This window comes from Nipponia nippon, unplaced genomic scaffold, assembly GCF_047370975.1.
Source record: "Nipponia nippon isolate SJK-2023a ecotype South Korea unplaced genomic scaffold, ASM4737097v1 scaffold_6, whole genome shotgun sequence".
Lineage (NCBI taxonomy): Eukaryota > Metazoa > Chordata > Aves > Pelecaniformes > Threskiornithidae > Nipponia > Nipponia nippon.
Genome location: NW_028262380.1, coordinates 48,122,004 through 48,143,544, shown reverse-complemented (window position 1 = coordinate 48,143,544; position 21,541 = coordinate 48,122,004). Strand labels below are relative to the sequence as shown.

General features: G+C 37.5%; 1 protein-coding gene across 1 annotated transcript; it reads left to right on the top strand.

Moving 5' to 3' along the window:
* Nucleotides 1-696: 696 nt before the first annotated feature.
* Nucleotides 697-20,730, top strand: RBM46 (RNA binding motif protein 46). The gene is made up of 5 exons (XM_087736703.1): nt 697-723; nt 3,803-3,964; nt 9,186-9,653; nt 11,044-11,826; nt 19,429-20,730. The coding sequence occupies exons 2-5, from the start codon at nt 3,814-3,816 to the stop codon at nt 19,452-19,454; spliced, it is 1,428 nt and encodes a 475-aa protein (XP_087592829.1). The 5' UTR covers nt 697-723; nt 3,803-3,813; the 3' UTR covers nt 19,455-20,730.
* The last annotated feature ends 811 nt before the right edge of the window (nt 20,731-21,541 follow it).

Sequence of the window (21,541 nt, the reverse complement as noted above, 5' to 3'; positions counted from 1 at the left end):
GTGCTAAAACTGTAAGGCCTCCAGCCCAACTGGCTGCAAGCGCACCTGTTGTTAAGCTAATGTGGTTCATTTTTAAGAAACTGAAATTCCAACTAAAACAGTAGGGATTGAAAACAGACCTACTTCACTTAGGTACTACTGGTCAACACGGACCTGCATGCCCATAAACGCTCCCTAAAGCACAAGCGCACACTGGAGCACATCCTAAAAGCCCAAACGCGCCCTTTAAGAGCGGGCATAAGCCAGAAGATACAACACGCCAGCCAGGTTTTGAAGAGCTAAGGGTGAGCGCACCGACGGGCCCTCCTTCGGCAGGGAAGGGAGGGAGGGAGGGAGGGAGAGAGGGAAGGGAGGGAGGGAGATGCTGCGGCGGCGGGCAGCCCGCAGCCCTCCCTCAGGCGGGGCGCTGAGGCGGCGGCGCTACCCCCGCTCTCAGAGCGGTCACGCGGCGCCGCCAGCACGCGACGTTCCAACAGGTTTGGCGGCGGCGGCGGCGCCCACGCCGCGCCGCCCCGCCCCATGCCGCTTCGCCACGCGCACCGGCAGTATTCACTCCTCCAACGGTCGCCTGTTTTAAAAGAGCTCGCGTGCCGGGCACCGCCCTTTCCCTTGCTATGATTGGCTGGCGTCGCCTGTCAATTATGCCCGTGCCCACCCTGGCCGCCCTGTGATTGGCTAGACGGGGGCAGAGCGAGGGAAAGCTGTGGCGGCGGGGCCAGGCGGGTGAGGCGGCTGGTGGAGGTGTCGGGATCGGGATCGGGGTCAGGGGCGGGTGGGGGTGTTTTCCTCCGGCCTGTTCTCCCGGTGTGGCGCAGAGCTCCTGCGGGAGAGCGGGAAGTCGCGCCGCGGCCTCGCCTCCCTGGGGAGAGCGGCGGGTTCGGGCCCTTGCTGTGCCGTGGGGAAAGGCGGAGGCAGCGTGAGGGACGAGGGCGTGAGGAGAAGGGGTCGCGGCGGCCGCCCTCAACGTGCAAGCCGGCGGGAGTAGCGCAGGGTATTTCCGGGGCTGCAGTTTCCCTTTCTTTTCGCTCGGTGTCCCACATGCCTGTCTTGCCTCCTCAGGTGGCGTTGTCGCCCTGGGCTCCGCCCCTGGTCCGCTTGATATCTCCACTGGTCCTTTGTCCTAACTCGTTACTCCATGCTTCTTCACCTCTCTGGGAGCACTGTAGGCACCCTCATCAACTCCCACTATTTTTAATCTGGTGTCCCGTTGCTGCTCTTACAGATAACGTTCTTGGCTGCATGTTTGAACTCACTAAGATAAAGGGAAAATTAATTTACCTCTCCTTTGCCCCAACTTTGTTGTTGTCTATTTCCATACCTTGTTAGGCCTGAAACTGCCGAGAGATTTCCTGATGACGGAATTTTCATGGAGCTTGTAGGCTGTGAAACACAGTAAATGTAATTCACTTGCTGAAAGGAGATGGGATGCCGTTTGTAGCAGATAGGAGTCATGCTGTTACTGCTGTTGTCTTTTGGGGATTTTTTTGTGCTCTGCCCTGTTTCCTTTCTGGAATCTCGTTTTGATGAAGCCAGGAGTTGTTTGGGGATTGGCTTTTTTAATGACCAGTGATGGGTGTCATATAAACTTATCTTCTCCAGAGTAGTTGCTTGCATGGATTCCTGTCCCAAAATGAATAGCAGCTTGATAGAAAAGATAAAATACATACATCTCCACCAAAAGTAGTTGTTTTTTGGTTTTTTTTGTAGGATGGAAAAAATTCCAGTTGTGTTTATTCTATTACCATTCTAATTATGGGATGCGTAGAGTCTGTTATCACGTGATACGAAGGCTGTTGTGACAAGAATGTACTGAAGATTAGTTTCATTATTACTTTGATTCAGAATCAAAGCACATTGAAATGACTAAGTTGCTGGGGAAGGGGAAAGTCCACTGCTGGACAGTAATAAGATTGCATAACATCCATAAATGTGGCAGTGGAAAGGGCTTAATCACTCCATAAATACAGTGTATAACCTTTTGAAAAACTTCAATTTCTACAAAATCATTTTAATTTGAGATACTGGCATAGTTTCAGTGGAACGTGTAAGTGAAGAATAAAAGGAGTAGAACCATGGGGATGGCTAATGTTTTGAGTGTGGAGGCAAAAGCTTGCTTAGTGTGACCAGCAATCATCTGAAAACCTTTATCTGTAAAGATGGATGGGATAACATTTGCTGCATTAACTATTATGTATGGCTTTATTTTTACTAATTCTTGTTCCTGCTAGTGGTAGGGAGTTACACAGTCAGCTGTCAGGTGAAATAAATAATTTGTGTACATGATTGTGCTCATTTGGATAGTCAAGATAAAAGTAATAGTTTTGTTTGTACAAAAGCACCAGAAGTGACAAGCTGAAGAGGAGAAGGTGGCTTAAGACTGTAGAAAAAGGGTGCAGTTGTAACTGTTTTTGAACTCTTCTTCCCTCCTTTTTGGCAGTGTTCAGTGCAACAAGTTTGAGTTTACTGCAGTGCTTGAGATAATTGGTTTCTTGGGATCTTGAGTAGTGGAAGTCTAATGAAGAGACAGACACATGAATGCTTATGCACTCTTTACTGTCCTTGATTTAGTTTCCTTTATTCTCTGCTTTCCAGATACTTCATTAATTGAGGCCTTAACTAGGAAGCCTCATTGTTCAGCAAATAATAGTGAGTTGACAAGAAACATTTGCGTGAAATTGAAGCTGGTTTTAACTGCTTTTCTTGGAAAAAATAAACTGCTGAGGTCTCAGGACATTATTTATTGGAGCCTGATCCTGAAGAAAAAACAAGCTGAAAATAAGGGACATTAAAGAACAAGCAGGAGTTGTAGCTTATTTTTCTGGTGGTGATTTTTTGGGCAGCATTTCTTTTGGAGAATGAGTGGCATAGCACGTGGACATAGCATTTGGGGAAAGGATTGAAGTGTTGAAGATTGTTTGTCTAAGTATTGCAGACTTTAAGGTATAAAATCTTGAGAAAAGAAGACATAAAGTGGGGAAGGAAAAAGAGGCAGTGAAAAAAAAAATCTGACTTGAAAAGTTAATTTTTTTTAGATGCTTGACTAGTAAAGTTGGTAATTACCAAATGGGCTCCTTGGTGTGATTGTTTCCCATCACCTAGATGACGGAAACCTAAAGCTGTTGTATGAGATCTTGGCATGCCAGGGAAATAGTGAATAGAGCTGCAAAAACTGTACTGATAAACTTTTTTTAGTTTTGGAAATTGTGAAAATGGATAAAGGCATGAAAGTAAGGACCCCAGATGTGGGATTATTTCAACCCCTTACTTTTGCCAGGCAGTTCTGCCTAGTTTTATTATATATTGGTTTTAATTAAATTACTTTTGTTCCTGAATTATTTGAATTCTTTATATTAATTAGGCATGGACTTAATGCATTTTTAAGTATTTTTGTACTAAAATACAGTGTTAAAATCATTGGTATTTCTAGGAAATGTAGTAATAAGAAAGTGGAACTTGTCACTGAGTAGCATATAGGTCTCTACACAACTGTGATAACATGATTTATGAAAGATTTCATTATTGTACTTGAAGGGCAGCATACTTTGAAAATAGTTGTGATACCACTTATGAAAGTTTGCAGGTAGAATTTAAAGTTCAAGATTATGACAGCTACAGAACAGTGTTTTGAAAGCAAATATATAGATGATAGTAGTTGGATGTAGGATTGAAGCCTTATGCTAAACAAAGTCACAGCAAATAGGCAAGCATAGCATAAGTTGTTTTTCTGTGCTTTGGTAGCTTCTGTATACATATAACAATTTAGAATTATCTGACTTGAAATATCTGCTATGTTCTGTTGAAGCTATTGCAGATATGCATGAGGAAAATAAAGCTGCAGCAAATGGATGTGGCAAAATCCGAAGTGGCACTCAGAATGAGGCTGCTTTACTGGCCTTGATGGAGAAGACTGGATACAGCATGGTTCAAGAAAATGGGCAAAGAAAATTTGGTGGTCCTCCACCAGGTGAGCATTTCTTTTGAGATTACGAAGGTGGAGTTTATTTTCTGTAAGGAGAGCTATGCTGAATCAGACTGAAAATGTGTGTAACCCCATGTCCTGTATCTTGACAGTAACCAGTAGTAGGTGCTTAGGGAAAGAGTCTAAGCAACACAACACGTACAGGGTCCTGATATGCTTTGCAGTTTCCAGCAGTTTAAGATTTCTTGTGCTAGACTATGTTGAACGTTTGCTCTTGCTGGATTTAAGAAGTCACAGCTTTAAAAGCAGCTAAAGTTGACAGCAAAACAAATGTGGAGTTGAAAAAATTGAGTGTGTTCCGTATGACTGAGAACACACTTGGAAATGTTTCGTGGCACACAAGGGACAAACATGTTGGTGATAGCAGGCATAATCTACTTCATTTCTTGTTTTACCACTTGTACCAGTGAAGATAATCTAACTCGTTTTCAGAGTTGACTAATCTGTTCTCTGTATAACCTCACCCCCCCCCCCTTCATTCTGAGAAGAAAAATTTATAAATGCTGAGGTTCTGGAGCTTTTAGCATTCATTGGATGTATTTTTAACAGTGAAGTACAACAGTTGGAGTTTATCATTCATGTATTATTGTTCTTCCACTTAATACACTGGAAAACAGAAATTTTTGAGTATGTATCCGTGTGTAAGCAGATAATAACAGTTGATAAAAGTCCCAGAGAATAAGAGAGATTTTACTGATGCTGCAAAAAAAACCTACAATCATCTTGGTTAATTTATGGTGGTTTGGGATGTATTGTAGTGATGCAAATGGAAGACTTATGCACTTGAACTGAAAAGTTACTGCTGCAATGAAAACAAACTTTGTCACTAAAATGTTTTTCTGTATGCCCAATTATATTTCCACTGAAGTCAGTGACAAAAAAAGAAAGTAGCATTAAGTCTTGTGGTATATGAAATATGTACATTGCAATTTGAAAACAGTGGGTATTGTATTTAGTAAACACTTTTCAGGATGTTACTGCATTGGAAGACTTAATTTTTTCTTGTGTATTAAATGCTATTTCAAAAACATGTCTGATACTGTGATTAAGTAACTTAGCAATAATAAATCTCTTGTAATAGCCCTATCCCCTGCTACAATACTTATGCTGAAACTGCTGCTGTGGATTTAGTTTATAGAAAACGAGTGACACTCACAGGTAGTGCAAAGAAAAGCCTCTGTTCAGCACTTTAAATTTGCTTTGCAAAACAAAGTTAAATGGCTTTTAGTTTTAAGTACAACTGATAAAGGGTGTTTTTGTTTGAAGATGTTGCAAGATCGTTCAACTTTAATTCATGCTTACACGAATGCTGGAAACTAGTGGGTTTATCTCGTGCTGCAAAGGCCGAAAGTTTGTGAAATAAATGGATAAAACTCAAATGATTGTTATTGTTTTGAGTGAAGACACTTGAACAGAGGAAGAGGAATAGTTTAGTAGGTCTATATTTTTTTTCCTACTTCTCTTTTTTTTGTCATTATTCACCTATTCAAGAGTTAAAACTTAGGTTAAGAAAATAAGTGGCTTCTAGATCATTTAGTTTGAACTTCTGCATATCTTACACATTTACTTCCTGCTCAGTTACTATTGTGTTGAGCCTTATGACTTTGGCTAAGACACATTTTCAGAAAAGTATCTTGGTTTGATTTTGAGAACTCTAAAACGTGGGATTATCTACTCCTACACTTAGCTTGTTACGATGGATACCACCTCTCCTGCTGAATTTGGGCTTTATTTCTAGTCTGAAATAGTTTTTTTGAATTTTCTTGATGAGATGCCTTGTACCTGTAATTCTGTGTAATAACCCTGTGTCAGTTACCTTTATCTTAACATTTCTTGTTATTCTGATGAAATGGATCAAATGCCTTAAATCTTTATGAAGCATTTCTTTTACTTTGAATAATTTTTCCAGTGGTGGTGTTGACATCAGCAATGTACCGGAACGTCGCCATTAGTCCTGATTGTATCACACGGGGTACAAGAACTCTTCTTTTTGAGTCAGATTATGCACTTACACAAGCAGAAAGGAACATTCTTTGTGCTGCTGTTTCAGTTTGTTCTCACTTGTTGCCTGTGTTCCTGTATCTTTGTAAGTCATGCTCGTAAGCATGAGCTGTATTGCTTGTTGCTATATGTAGTTTAAGATACAGCTGCATCAAAATTATTTCTCTTCAGAGGTTTTTCCCATCTAAAATTATGTACATACTTTTACTAGCCTATATAAAATATGCAAATGAAACCTCGTGAAATTGTCTTGAAAATGACACTGAAAAAACAACTACAGGGCATCAGTGACTATCTGAGGGCTCAGCCTGTTCTTAAATTATTTTAATACTTTTTTTACACTATAATTACAATTAGTTAGAACATTGGACAGTATTAAGTGTATTTGTTTGGTAAAGTTACTTTTATTAATGAAATTTGTTAATTTTTTCTGAAACTAGATGTGTTTGACAAGGTGTATCTTCCATAAATCTGTTCATTGACATTAATTATACACCTCGCCTTTAACTCTTATGTATTTTCATACTTGCTTAGGCTGGAAATTACCTTAAGTTACTATAAATGGTTTCCTAGGCCAGATTAGACTTGAATGTTTGACATGGCTTGTAAGAAATTACAATTACTGTTTGTAAATGAAGACTTTCACTGGGAATTTTGCTTCTTTAAAATGTGGTTTCTATAAACTTGTGTTGCTGCCAAAGGACATAGTCTCACTGTCAGCTCTGTTTTCCTGTTACTGTCTTGTTTATCTGACTGGCACATTATCCAGAGCAAGCAGCTGAACTGGCTCAAAATTACCCTAATTTTTTTTTTTTTCCCCCCACCTCAATTGGCAGCAGCACGGCTCTTGTTCAACTTATGCCACTCGTGGAAAACGTTATCTGCAGAGGCTGGGGCGGGGGGAATTAAAGCGAATTTTCAGTGCTTTGGTTGGGTCCTCTGCTTAGATTGCTGCAGACATAATGATGTCATTAGGTATGTAAGCTGTTAGAATTACATTAGGTATGTAAACCGTTAGAATTACATGGAAGAAAATTTGAGATGGCATGGATCTCACTAACGGTTGGAGGATTATAACTATAATGTTGATTGCAGTTTGATTACTTGAACTGCTGCAAAAAAAGGAATCCCATAATCTGTCGTCCAGTGATGAATCAAGTACGCAGTCAAGGAAACTCTCTGGTCAGTTGGTAACCACTTGAGGCATTGTGCTTTTGGTGAACTGTTTCCATGTTTGCTCTGTTAAATACGTGTCGCTCATTGGCAAATATGCCACAGACCAGGTTTTCTTTAAGTCGGGAGTCATAACTTACTCCCAGTTGGCAGTAATGTGCTGTAATGCTAAGTTAGTATGCAGCTTTAAAATTAGAAGGTGGGCTTTTTGAATGATAGATGGTTTTTACTTACTGAGAATGACTGTTTAATCAGTTACCACGCTGAGGATGATGGTAAAAGTTTGTCTAGTTAATAAATGAATACTGTTATTTCATTTCATGACTTCCCTGCACAATCAAGCAAAGCCATCTCCCTTTTTTCCTGATTAGGGTGTGCAGTTGCTTTTGTCTTTGGAGCTCCTAAATGGTGTACTGTTGGTTTATGCTTTTTCATGTGGGCAACTGACTGGCACAGTGTGAGTTATGGCAATACTAGCTTGCAAACTGTGTTACTTGCCATGTCCTGTCAGACCTCAGCTGAAGTGGTCATAAATGTTTAGAAGCTGAAAATGATAAAGATGTTGAATGTTGTGTGGAACAGAGCCAAACTTTTTCCTAGATAAGCCATGGCAGTGTGGCTCCAAATGCATGTCAATTCTAATGCCTTGGTAGTTTCTTTGTGTACCATATAGTTCTTAGTGTACAGCTTATAGATGAAAATCTATTCTGTGAGAAGGCAAAAATTTCCCAATTGTGTTAAAAATTTTTTTCACGAGTAAATTATGTGCTCTTTGATGATACTTACATGAAGGAAAAAGGTTTAAGTTAATTACAAAATCACCTAAATATAATTATTCTGAACTTCATGCCAAAGTAAAATAGTTAATTATCTTGTTTTAACTTGTCAACAGTAATTTTTTTTCACCTTGCCATCTTATGCTTTGTAATTTCATACTAGTATTTGCTTACCAAATTTTGTATTATTTTTTATACCAGCTTTGTACTCCTTGATTTCTCTCCTGCAGAGAACCGTTCTTGTCAAAGCTTTAGAAAAAGTTGTTAGTTGTGATTTAACTGTTTGGCTGCCTTTGAAGCTTCTGCCTGATTCGTTTGCCTCATTTGTTTTAAAAAAACAACCAAACTTTTTTTGTTTTTAAAATGCATATTTTGGGAAAATGGAGCACCATTTTTGCAGACCATAACTCCATATTTTTAAATGTACGTATGCCTTTTTACATTATCTGTTGAACATACCTTTCAGCGTATATGGCAGAGATACAAAAGAGTGTGTGAATGTCCTTGGCTTAAGGACAGAAGCATGGATCTTCTTGTAACTTTCAGATGTGAACTAGGGACTTACTTGTTCTCTGGATTTTTATTTTATTTCTTTTTTCCTACCATCCAGCTCCAGCCCGTGAAAACTGTGGCCTGTTTTTACAGGAAAAGTGTTCAATCTTTTTGGCTATTGAAGAAAGGATGGCTCTGTATCCTGCCTTCCTTAGGGAGTCCTATTTTAGTGGATGAATGGAGAAGGTGGAAGCAAAATATTTGGACCTTTTTAATGACATCAAGGAAAAAAAATACTGCACTGGGGATCCTGACCAAAATGTCTTAAAATATGGGCAAGATGTACAGAGAAACATTTGCAACTTTGAAAAGTTAGAGTAGAAAATAATACATCTTAGGTTCTTCCTCTGTTATCACCTATCAGTTGTATTAATAACTGACATATAATTTTAAGGGGCAAAAAATGATTGAAATGTAGACTCTTAGAGTGAACTTATCACTGTTTTAAATAATGCCAGGTTCAGTGGGTTGTTGTACAGATTCCAGTGAAAGAAACAGAAGACAGAATTAAAAGAAATTAAAAAATGCCATAAGCCCACAATTTATATTTAAACATAACAAAACCAAGAATTAAATAATGGATGAGAATATGCCAGTTCTAAATTGAGACTAAAAATAAATAGCTTCCACCTCCAAATTATGGGGGGGAAGGTGTACCTGTCTGGCATTTGTACTAAGATTGTTGTTGAACAATTTCTTTTAAGGTTGGGAAGGTCCTCCACCACCTCGTGGATGTGAAGTTTTTGTGGGTAAGATTCCTCGTGATATGTACGAAGATGAATTAGTTCCTGTTTTCGAGAGAGCTGGGAAGATCTATGAGTTCAGACTGATGATGGAATTCAGTGGTGAGAATCGAGGCTATGCTTTTGTGATGTACACTACTAAAGAGGAAGCCCAGCTAGCCATCAAGATTCTTAATAATTACGAAATTCGTCCAGGGAAATTTATTGGTGTCTGCGTAAGCTTGGACAACTGCAGACTATTTATTGGAGCAATTCCAAAAGAAAAGAAGAAAGAAGAAATACTGAATGAAATGAAAAAAGTTACAGAAGGAGTCGTGGATGTCATTGTTTATCCAAATGCCACTGACAAAACTAAAAATCGTGGCTTTGCTTTTGTAGAATACGAATCTCACAGAGCAGCTGCGATGGCTAGACGGCGGCTAATCCCAGGTAAACCTTTTTGTAATTAAATTGAGTTTTTTGGGGGACCATGTCTCCATTTTGCGGGAGGTGGTGGATCATCCCTGCTTTCCTTTCTTTAAGGTATTTTGAGAGTTACAAAACTACAGTAGTGCCTTTCAGCTAAAGAGGATTTTTTTTTTTTTTGGTCATGAATTGGAGGGTTTTGTTTTGTTTTGTTTTTGTTTTTTTAAAGAAGCTGAAATTTAAGCAGTTCTGAGAATGAAAGAGCAGACATCTTTATAAACACAAGTTACTGTAATTTACACCAAGATATGTATTTGCTTGGGCACACATCCAGTTTTCACTTGCATGCACTAGTCCCTGCCCATGAGTTGTCTTAAACCTGAGCTTAGAAAATACAATGCTTGGAATGTGTCCCTTATTTTCTTTGAGTGTTGTGAGTGATGTTGATGTCTTGTACTTTAAAAATGTTTGAAAGTAGGTCTTTAATGTTTTACTAGAAAATAATTTTAAGAGTTTAACAAGTAGAAGACAACTTTTTCTTTGCACCTTATTTTCTACCTTTTGAGGGAGGGAAAGCAGAAGGAATTAAATATACCAAAAGAGGAGGGAATAGGTAAAGGTACAGTTAAAAAGGGAAATCCTGGAAGAGAAAGGAAGAGAGATTAAATAGAGAGGAAATGAAACAATATAGTTGGAGAAGCAAAGTCATTAAAACAGATAATACAGCATTGGCCTTGCTGAAATGAATGGCAAAACTCCCTGTATTTATTAAGGCTAAGATTTAGGCAAGTCTTGCATAAATCGCTGACAGAGTCTTAGGAAGGAGCGTTACTTAAGACTTATATAGGCCTTGCAAAGGAATGGGAGAAACATGGCCAGATCACTGAATGTAAAATAAACTAGTTTTGTGATGCTCAAAATCTTGGCTTGAAATGAGTAACAAGGTGGGTTTTTATTTTAGTTTATGGTTTCAGTGTCTGCTGCAACATAGAGTAAGGCTTGTACTAGTGCATATACGTTTAGATGACTTTTTCCAGGTGTTGACCTTACTTTTTAAGGTGGTAGTATTGAAGATGCTGTGTTTACTAGCTAGTAAAATCATATGTTGCTTCTGGTTTCTTTATACACGTGTGCATATGCATGTCATAAAATCACGAAGTCTGTGTTTTGACATTTATGGTGCTTAATGAACCCAAAGGGTGTACAGATAGAACATTTTTAATTTTTGCAGAGTCTTATTTTCTTTAATAATTCCAAGTAGTAATATTTTACGTATTTTGCTTAAGTAGATGCAGGCAACAAAAACCAGTTTCAAGTGGCATGCATCATGTTTGCTTTTTCTAGAGGTAGTTGATAAGAATGATTTTGTTTTCCTTTGCATGTTTCTTATTGATGTAATGCTTCTTTGCTGTAGGAACATTCCAACTCTGGGGTCATACTATTCAAGTAGACTGGGCAGACCCAGAGAAAGAAGTTGATGAAGAAACAATGCAGAGAGTTAAAGTATTATATGTAAGAAATTTAATGATATCTACTACAGAGGACACAATTAAAGCTGAATTCAACAAATTCAAGCCAGGAGTAGTTGAACGTGTGAAGAAGCTGAGAGACTATGCTTTTGTTCATTTTTTCCACCGAGAAGATGCAGTTGCTGCTATGTCTGTAATGAATGGAAAGTGCATTGATGGAGCTAGTATTGAGGTGACACTGGCAAAGCCAGTTAACAAAGAAAGTACTTGGAAGCAACATTTTAATGGTCACATAGCTCCCGGTTCTGAACATCTCTTAGGGTTTCCTACCAAAGAAGATGGTCATCAAAAATCCTTAGGGAAACCAGCAAGTCTTTCAGTCCGTCTTAATGGTCAGCACAGTCCAGGCCCTCCTGAAGTTGAAAGATGTACATACCCGTTTTTTCCAGGAATAAAGCTTACTCCAATTAGCATGTATTCTTTAAAATCCAGTCACTTCAGTTCTGCAGCAATGCATCTGGATTATTTTTGCAATAAAAATAACTGGGCACCACCAGAATACTACTTGTATTCAACCACAAGTCAGGATGGGAAAATACTCTTGGTATACAAGGTGCTTATTCCTAGTATTGCAGATGGTTCCCAGAGTTATTTCATGCCAGACAAACTCTGCACAACAGTAGAAGGTGCAAAGGAATTGGCAGCACAGTTCACACTTCTACATCTAGGTAAGCATAAATGATTTCAATTAGTTCTTAAGAACTGAAGCTAGAAAAGTTACTTTAAAACTGTTCTTTGTGTATATATCTTGGCTTGTGTGTGTATCTTTATATAAAGTATAAGTTAGTCTACAGAAGCGTTGTTTCTTGTATAGTCAGCTGAGTCTGGACCATCAGGTGAGAGCACTGAAGAAACACTGTGTAAACATCTATTCAGTGCAATGCTACGGTCATTTTTCCTTTCATTTATCTACCATAATGATTTATAAGGAAGAACTAGATGACATGTTAAGTGACTTAGGTATAAGGTCATCTGTGTGATGATTATGGTGCTGAAAATCTATTTGAAAGGCTGTCTGTGTTCTTGATTTATTATCAATAGGGAAAACAGAAGTGGTAGATCCATATTGAGATGAACAAGTAGTTTTGGGAAGTTTTTTTGATTCCTCTTTATGGACATTCTTAAGGCTATAGCAGAGTATCATTACATGGCTCTACATCTGTTATCTTTGGGTAAAGAGTGCTGTCATTTAGTGTTCGTTCTTTTTTTTTTTTTAACCAGAAAATGGGAGAAAATAGGGATACAGTTATTCTTAATTACTTCCTAAGTCTAGCATCTTCATTTATATATATTCCATTTCTTAAAATTACAATGCAGCTACTGGAAAAGGAAAGTTTTTATATTATAAAAAGCTATGGTAAAATCTGTTCTTTTCATAACTAAGAAGACGGATCACTGCAGTTCTGACAGTGTTATCCCTGTTGCTCTGTAAAGTGAAATACATAAATAATACAAAATGTAACACACTTGCCTTCAAGTTCCTGCCCAGCATTTTTCAGAACATTCAGAACACAGAACTGATTTCTAGTACCAGATTGTTTCATTAGTAATTGTAGTCATCATCTGATCAAACTTCATCCTCAAAGAAATGAGAATTTTGGCTCTTCGGTGCTCAGACTTGAAGGCTGTTACAGAGCCATACCGTAATAGTTTGAAAACTCCTCATACTTCAGGCAGAACTTTGTATAATTTATTCCACTTGTTCTTTTGAACAGTTTCTCTTCTGCTTAGTTAGCTTTTTCTCTTTTGGGCCTTTGCATCCTGGTATATTTGAAGATGAGATAGGACTGATCTTCGTAATTTTTCAAGTATTATGAATCATCACGTAATTTCTCTGATCTCCTGAGTAACATTCTTGTGTATTTGTTGCATGGTTTCTTTCAGCATGACTAGATCAGTAGATGCTGTATCATGAAATGAATTCTTGCTAGTCTTTTGTAGAACAACATGAATATTTTTGTCATTACAAAAAAAATTATTCTAATGAATCCTAGAGCGAGAGGTCTGTGGTGTTTAGTTTTCTTTTTGTTTTTGTTTTTTTTTCTTTCTTTCTGTGTAGAATTCTTTTTGTGAAGAATTACGTTGGAGATGGTAGGCTCGTTAAATAATACAAACTAGTTTCTTGTCTAATTGTGTGTAGAAAGTTGGGGAATTTTTGGGTTGTGGGGTTCTTGTTGTTTGGTTTGTTTTGGGTTTGTTTTGTTGTTTGTTTGTTTGTTTGTTTTTAAAATTCAGTATTAGAGCAAATTCAAACAGGTTGTGCTTCAAACGTTCCCATCCTTGGAGACATTCAAGGCCAGGCTGGATGGGGCTCTGAGCAACCTGATCTAGTTGTAGATGTCCCTGCCAGTTGCAGGGGGGATGGACTAGATGACCTTTAAACGTCCCTTCCATCCCAAAGCATTCTATGATTCTATGAATTACTATTATTTCAGTTTATTAATAGACTGCTGTGTTTTTTCACATTCTAGTTTAGAATATCGGCCTTCTTAAGCCATGGACTTCCAGGTTTGAAAGGAGTGGCATTCTCTGTGGATAGTGCCTACTGTGTGTGGGCCCAGCGATGTCTGAGGCATCAGACTTGGTGATTTGTGTATAGTGCAGCTCTGGATAGAAGCACAATGAGATCATACAATACAGTAAATTATCCTTTTCTGATTAGCTGTGCATGCGTACAGGGCCCAGGACTGCATCCACAAGATTTAAAGCTTGATTTTGCTTTAGGAGTGGAAGGAGGAGAAATGAGAGCAGATAAAGAAGTGTTTATTAAAATGCTTTTACTTAATAATTTTGGCCCAGTGAAACTAAATTTTCAGGGAAATGGAAGCAGAAAGAGTAACTGAAAGGTTAAGTGGAGTCTTGTGTTAATGATGACTGCTTCTGTTCCTGAGAAATGCTTTAAGAAAGACTTTCCTGTTCCCCTCTATTTCCCTCTTCTTTTTTTTTCCCCGTTCTTTCCCCCCCCTTTTTTTTTCCTCACCTGTTACAGTATTGGTGGATTGGAAAAGCTACTGCTGATAGCAAACTGTTAAAATAGTGTTGCCATCCTTCTCCTCCTAATACTGCTACTTAGCACTTGTTCTGGAAGTCTCTTGATACTTAGGCTGTGGTGAGATTTTTCTTTTGGATGCAGTTTGTAGCAGACTTATTTCAGGCTTGACTGTGATGCCTTTGTTTGCAATGCATGACTGAAATGTAAACAAGCTTTTTCTTCTTCCTTAGAATCTTGCTTCTCTTTGGTTTTGTTTTTGCATGCCCAGAAGGTCTTAGAGGAAGAAGAATCTCCAAAACGCAAAGCCTTATACATTGTCTTCGCTTTAGCAGTGATATGTTTGGTTTGCCTTAGTAGGTCACCTCTTGATACTTTCAGGTGGTCGAAGTGATCAGAATTATTTATTTTTAATAATAAAACAGCTAAGTATCTGTGCCTGGTTTTGTATGCATTGTAGGGGGCATTTTACTGGTTGAGCGTCTGTTTCCATCTTTTTTCTAGCTATGAAAATTAGGGCCATACCTTTATAACCTGTGTAATCCTGCACACAAAAGATAAAAAGGACGCTGAACTCAGAATAGTGGTGTGAGCCTCTCCTTCTTTAAAGAAGAATGAAGACAGCTTCAGGTTCTATGCTTGACCATGCATACCTGCCCATTTTGTGGCTTACAGATAGAGTTATCTAAAAATAATATTTTCTCATCTATACTTCTTTGGGAAAGAATCAGCAGAACAATTAAAAAAAGTTAGACTAAGAATGATTATTCACAGCTGTGGTCAAATCCAGAGTGCAAACAAGTTTAAAAAAAAAAGAAGAAGAAAGTATGTGTTGAGATTTTCATCTCTGCAATTATAGTTACAAGTGCTATAGGGAAAACATTTTAAGGTGAATTTAAATTAACAGTATTTTAAAGCTTTTTAGCACTTCAATGTGCCGTATGATCACAATTAATGTGAATTCTTACTTAGCAGAATTCCCAAATCCCAGGTTTGTTTTTTAAAAACTGTCCACCTAACAGCCTAGTGCCAGTAATGCTGTCTTGTTATCTTTGAACTGTAAAACTTTTCTTTTGATAGCCTCTGTGCATTCTTGTTTCTGAGGATTTGGCCCTGTGTAGACCATGCAGAGCCCTATTTCAAAGCAGACATACATGGCTGACTTTTGAAAGATACACCTCTTTCACGTTGATGAAAACCTTCTTTTTGATGTTGGCATTGTCGTGATACTGAAACATAGCCCTAAGGAGTCTAGAAACAGAATTTCTTTTCCCTATCTAATCTACAGAAGTTGTTTTTGTTCCAACTTAATATATATACACTGTTGAAAGAAACATCTGAAGCTAAAGAAGGGTTGCTAGATGTGACAGAGGATCCCTCCTTCTGACTGGAGTGTCTGTTGTATGGCTTGGCATGTTGAATGATGCAGCATGGATGCATGTGTTGTGGGGTTTTTTGTTGTGTTTGGTTTTGGTTTTTTTTTTTTTCTTTTAATAAGTAGCAGTGATTTTGAGAAAAGTCTGTGTGTTTCTTCTTGGAAGCAACTTTCTATAAGCATGAGTGTACAAAGAAGACACAGGGAATAATTCCTTCTGGTAAGTAACCTCTCTTACAGGAACTTAATTTTTTTTTCCCCACTTAACTTTTGATGATGTGTACAGGGTTTTTTCTTTTTAAAGCATATAAACAGACTAAGGTAAGCGAATGAGAAAGGGCTGTTTTGATAGAATTTTTAAATTGGACTGTTGTGATTAATAATCTCAAAGCACTCTGTTGGCTTTTCTTGGTGATATGTATTTCTGTATGTACTTTCTCATAACAGAATACTTGGTTGTTACTGCATACAGTAGTCCTGAACAGACAGCAGTACAACAGTTAACCACTTGGGGTCACCTGAATATTTTGAAAACGATGCTTGGAGAAAATACAGAAAGCTATGATTTCACTGAAAGATGAATAAGCCATATTTTAATGTTACTAGGTAAATCATGAACAGATCAAGGAAGTGAAAAAACTCAGACTTGTTTAAATATATGGAAATTACATGTCTGGATGCCCATTTGTGAGAAGGGAGCAGAGCGACATGTTGAAGTTCCAGAAGGTGAATGTTTGGGGGCGGGGGGGAACAGAATAGGAAAAAACCTGAATGCCCCATAGAAGAAATTAATACCTTTTCCATTAATTTGAATCTCATTTCAACACAAATAGATCTGTGTCTTTAGAAGTTACACAACACCTTGGTGTTGTTTGCAAAATGGTGCTTGGCTGTTAAATGTGGTATCCAGTTAGAAAAACATGGGAGACTTCCTACTCTTGCCTGTCCTGGAGGTTGACTAGATGTAAGGCAGCTCCAATTTGGAGATGGTATAGTTGTGCTAATTAACACGGACTCTGTATTCCACCTCTGGTCCAGAAGCAGTGTTAGTGCAGAGTCAATCCCAAAATAGGTGGTGTTATTTATCATTCAGGTCCTCTGCATCAGTAATTTAGCTTTGTATCTTACGGAATCAAGCTGGCTTATCCAGGTGACTTCGAATTATAGGCAGAAGAGAACTTGAAGTTGCATGGATGTGCTCTGAATGTTAGGAGAACTTCCACCTCTTTAGTAAGAGTAGACATCTGAACCCTGGAAAAGCAGAACATTCTTCTGAGAATGATGGCGGGGGGGGTGTTTGGGGGTTTTGTTTGTTTGTTTTCACTTACTGCTGGTGGAATTCCATTGCTTTAAGGAAATACCAGAAGATGTCAGAAGCTCTTTCTAGTCCTTAAGATAACACTGTCTGTAGCAAAGACTGAGTCCTAGGGAGTTCTCTCCCTACTGAGTCTGACTTAAGGGTGATGGGGAAGAAGGGAAGAAGCTTCGGTAGTTTCCTCAGTTTTGGAGATCTGCCAGGCTTTAGACATGTATTCCACAGTAGGGTATTCTTTGTTCACTCACATATGCTATTGCATGTGGTGTCTCACTGAGACACAATTTAAGAAATTATTTTTTAGGTAGAAAAAGAGTATTTTAAAATACTTAACAGAAAGTATTTAAAAGAAAAATATACTGATAAGTCTCTGAATCAAAGAAAAGCATTTTAATAACTAACTATACCATGTAAATAACAGTTTAATTCCAGTTCACCACATAGAATGTATATAGTAAACTGTACTGAAACATGCGGAGCAAGCATTACATCTTACTACTATGAATTCACTTGTTTAAGCTTCTTAAATACTGCATGCAGTAGCAATTTACAAGTCAAGGATAAAACTTGTATAAACTAGTTTAAGAGTCTGTACTCAGCATCTGGGTCTTGGAACAAGCGTATCAGTAGACTGCTGTCCTAGATTTTGGACATTAAACTTAAAGGTGTCACAGTTCAAGTAAAATGTTTTATTTTACTGTTTCATTATAAGGATTTTCTTTACTTCAACACTGCGTTGGTTTGCCTTATCAAAATTAACTGTCTTGCTGTTGGAACAAGCAACAGCCTGGTACAGAAAGAAAGATGTTTAAAAAAAATACAGAAATTGCTGGCTTTGTTTAGCAAATACAAATGGTAAGTGGTGATTGCTGGGGGGGGGCGGCTTAGTGATTTTTAGAAAGGCTCAGAATGTAGTATAAGATGTTCTTTATCAGTATGAATTTAGAAGTCTTAAATACTTATCAGATGACTTACACACAATGATTTTTATCACAGCCCCCGAGCAAGCGTATATAACTTTGCTGTCCCTGAATGCAGCATAGTGGGATAGTAGAGGTGAGTGAACCTCCCAGGATTGTGTTTGGTGCAGGTTTTCGCCCCCTCAAAGACATTGTCTTAGCTGCACTGTTCGGGCTGTTTGTTAGAGAAGTTGGTTTCAAGGTTATTTCTCCACATACACACCTCTGAGAAGGCTTGTAGAAATATTCTGTCCAGGTTTTTTTTTTCAAAGGAGACCATAGCTCTACTGCTGTAGACCTGCTGATGGATCACCCCGTCTGATGTTCACGTGGATTGTGCAGGACAAAGAAAGGTTATGGTTTTTACTCCTAAAATGACTCTTGAGTCATTTTTCAGTCATTTCTGAATTATTTGCATTTCCTGCTTGGGTTTAAATTTATGTTCAGAAGTGGAACTGTTACTACACTGGTGACTTGGACTATTTCTTTGGGTAGTCAGTTTCATGTAAAAGAAATAGACTAATGTCTCCTGATTTGCAAAAAGTGTTATTTTTTAACTTCCTTCGTTTTACACTACAAGGGTAAATGTTCTCTTTTTTTGAATATGCTATTGTGGATGAATTTAAGTGTGGATGTTTGTCACTTCTGAGGCCTTTTTCATTTTTTAAAATGGGGATTACCATCTTCTCAGAGTGTCATGAGATTGGTTTTTAAAAGCTTATAAGGCAGTTTGAAAATAGCATTAAATCCATGTTGGGTGTTAACTTTACTGCTGGAAGCTTCTAATCTGAGTCACCCAGGATTTGTCCTGAAGATTCAGCTATTTTTCTGTTGCTGCTGCTGCTTATGGACAGGGAACATAAATTTGTAAATCTGGGCCTGTGTAAAAGAACTTGGAGAAAAATAAGTAAGAAAGATACAACAATGTTGGACTATGTTTATCCATAAAATAACTTGACTGACTTCAGTAGAGTCAGTCACTTCAAAACAGGACTGAATTCACTGCCCTTTTCTAGTCCATTGATGACCACAGTGAAGCTGGATTTTGTTTATGCTGTGTGTGTCTGGCAGAACTTGGTACTTAGTTAGAGTACACCCTGTTCTAGAGCATTAAATATGCTGCTATGATACGTATGATATGTGTAATAAATTAATACAACTCAGAACAGTGATCTAATATGCACAGCAAAGTTGTCTTCATTAATATTTTGTGTTCAGTGGAGGTGAAACAAAGGGTCATTATTGTAAAGTTTGGTTAAATATACATATATATATAGGCTGAGAAAATACTTATGGTCAGTACCGAAGAATGTTTTTTTTAAAAGTATAAGGCTTTTAGGAAAAAAAAACAACCCTGATAGTAATAAGTTCTTATTTTTCATTTCTCTTTTTTACTAGGTCCTTTCTGATGTTGCTTGAACTGCTGACTAAATAATTTCTTAATGATTTGAGTTAGTATTAGGGGTGCAGAGGAAAGGGAAGAATGCAGCATTGGCATAAAGACTGTGAATGCTTTCTTTATGCCATTATCTTAAGTTCCTTAATAGTTAAGTCCATCTTGGAATAGGTAATGCAATATGCTTGCTGAAATCAAAATTCTCTTTCTTTCCCCTTTCCCCTCTTTTTCTGCAGCCAACTGTACTCCCTATTTGGCTTGAATTGCCCTGAAGAAAAAAAGTTTGGAATTTGTTGCTTTGGATCTTGCCATGAAAGAAAGAACACCACCACAGTGATAATTACCAGAAATTCACATTACATGTTTATTGAAGACTAGTCTTTAAAGACTAGTGAAATTGAATGTTAAATTATTTTGGTTAGCTTGATTAAATTTGTTTTGAAAAGATAATTTGTTTAGAAGATTTTTATTACCTGGAATAGTTTATACAGCAGTAGCTTATTTTTAGTGTTGAAATAATTTGCTACAATTCCTACTCTTGTATTTTGAGTTTCACACAGAATTTTTACAGCTTCTATTGTAAGTAGCAGATCTTAAGCAAACATTAAAAAAAAAAAACAAACAATCAAAAACACACCACCCTGGCAACTGTGCCTTTTCATACATAAACATACATAATATGAAACTTAAATACCACACTCAGATTTGTTTCTGTAACTTGATGCAAAATTTTGTAGGAAGAACATGTCCAATAAAATCTTTGCTTCTGGTATAGCGTTACATCAGTGGAGGAGTGGTATTTTGAAGGGCTTTATGTCAACGTACCATCAGGCTACATGAGATATATTGCTGTAGTCATAACATTGAAGTTCAATACCTTAGATAATTCTTTGAGACAAAAAATGGCAAGAAAAAATCTTGACACATACAATTACATGTAGTTTTATATACAGCTCACTAAGGTGCATTTCCTGTTGTTAGCACCTTTCTGCTGGGACGTGTGCTTCTGTATTCACAGATGCTTTACTCTTATCCAGGCTATCCCTTATAACCAGCACTTCTACTTGTTTGTGGTAGCCATGTTGAACATCAGCTTGCTCACTTTCTAATCAGGCCATGTTCTTCTTAAAAAAACATCGTTTAGCATTAAACTGAAAATAGTTTTCAAGTTTTTAAATCGGGTATATGTAATTAATTTTGAATGAGCCATCTTTATTTTTACTGTGACTATTTAGCATTTCTCAGTAAAGTGCTTTATTTATTGAAAGACAAAAAATAAAGGCCTTTTTTCTTTTTTAAAATCTCAAACTAATGCAGTAGATCATCCGGCTTCTTGAATTTGGTATATAGTTTCAGTTCCTGGTCAAGGAATGGGCCAAGTAGGATATGTGAAGAGTCTAAGGGCCTGACCTATGCAAGTATTGGATGTAAGCTGTTTTGTCTGAAAAGTGCTTGTCAAAAAGGAATATTATGTAGACAGAAAACAATGCAACGGAAAGATTTAAAGTTGAATAATTTTTCTTAAAAACAGTCAACTATTGTGGTCTGTTACATATTTTAGTTAAACGTGTTTCATCAGCATATTAAATAGCCTTTTGGTGTTCATTTAGGTGCAGTTATAGCAGTTTAATTTTATTTGCATTTGATATTAGCTACGTAGTAGTTTTAAGTGTTGTAATTTTTAATGTTGAAATCATGTGTTTGACTTCTGTACTTGAATTCACACTTATATTAAATTTATGCTGTTAGTATTTGGTGTGTGTAAAAAATACTTATTTTACACATGGTACTTTCACAGACTAACTTTGCAGGATTCACTTTGCTTTCTCTACTAGCAAGCTTTGACAAGAGGCTCCAGTGCAGGTGCTTTGCTGAACAAGAGGAAGGGTAGTTAAATGGCTTAGTGAAACCTTGAAAAATAAAGGTAATTCTTAAAAAGCAAGTTTGCTTAGTAGTGTCTGTCACATTTGAAAGTTGTTAAACTGTTACGATTTCCTAAGAAAAACTGTTGGGAGGAAAGAAGAAGGGGTTTGCTTTACTTCATGTTTAAACTAAGTGGTCCCTGAGGCCAAGACAAAAGTCAATGCTTGAGATCGAATAATACAGTATAATGCTGATAAGATATGGGGGAACAAATTTAAAAGTATTCGTGTCCGGCAGCCTGACATGCGAGTCTACAGAGTGCTGAAATGAGCTTTATTTTTATTTTTCAGGTGTCTTGATTGACTCACTTTTTTATTGCAAGTTTTTTATATAGGCATCTTTAGTGACACCTTGAAGATACAGTAGACTTTTTGCATGTGCAAGAAACATTTGATAAAACAATATTCTGTAGTACTTCCAATGGAA

Coding starts and splice junctions, on each gene's coding strand:
- RBM46 (XM_087736703.1), top strand. CDS start 3,814: ATGCATGAGGAAAATAAAGCTGCAGCAAATGGATGTGGCAAAATCCGA. Junction 9,654..11,043: donor TAGACGGCGGCTAATCCCAG/GTAAACCTTTTT, acceptor TCTTTGCTGTAG/GAACATTCCAACTCTGGGGT. Junction 11,827..19,428: donor GTTCACACTTCTACATCTAG/GTAAGCATAAAT, acceptor CTTTTTCTGCAG/CCAACTGTACTCCCTATTTG.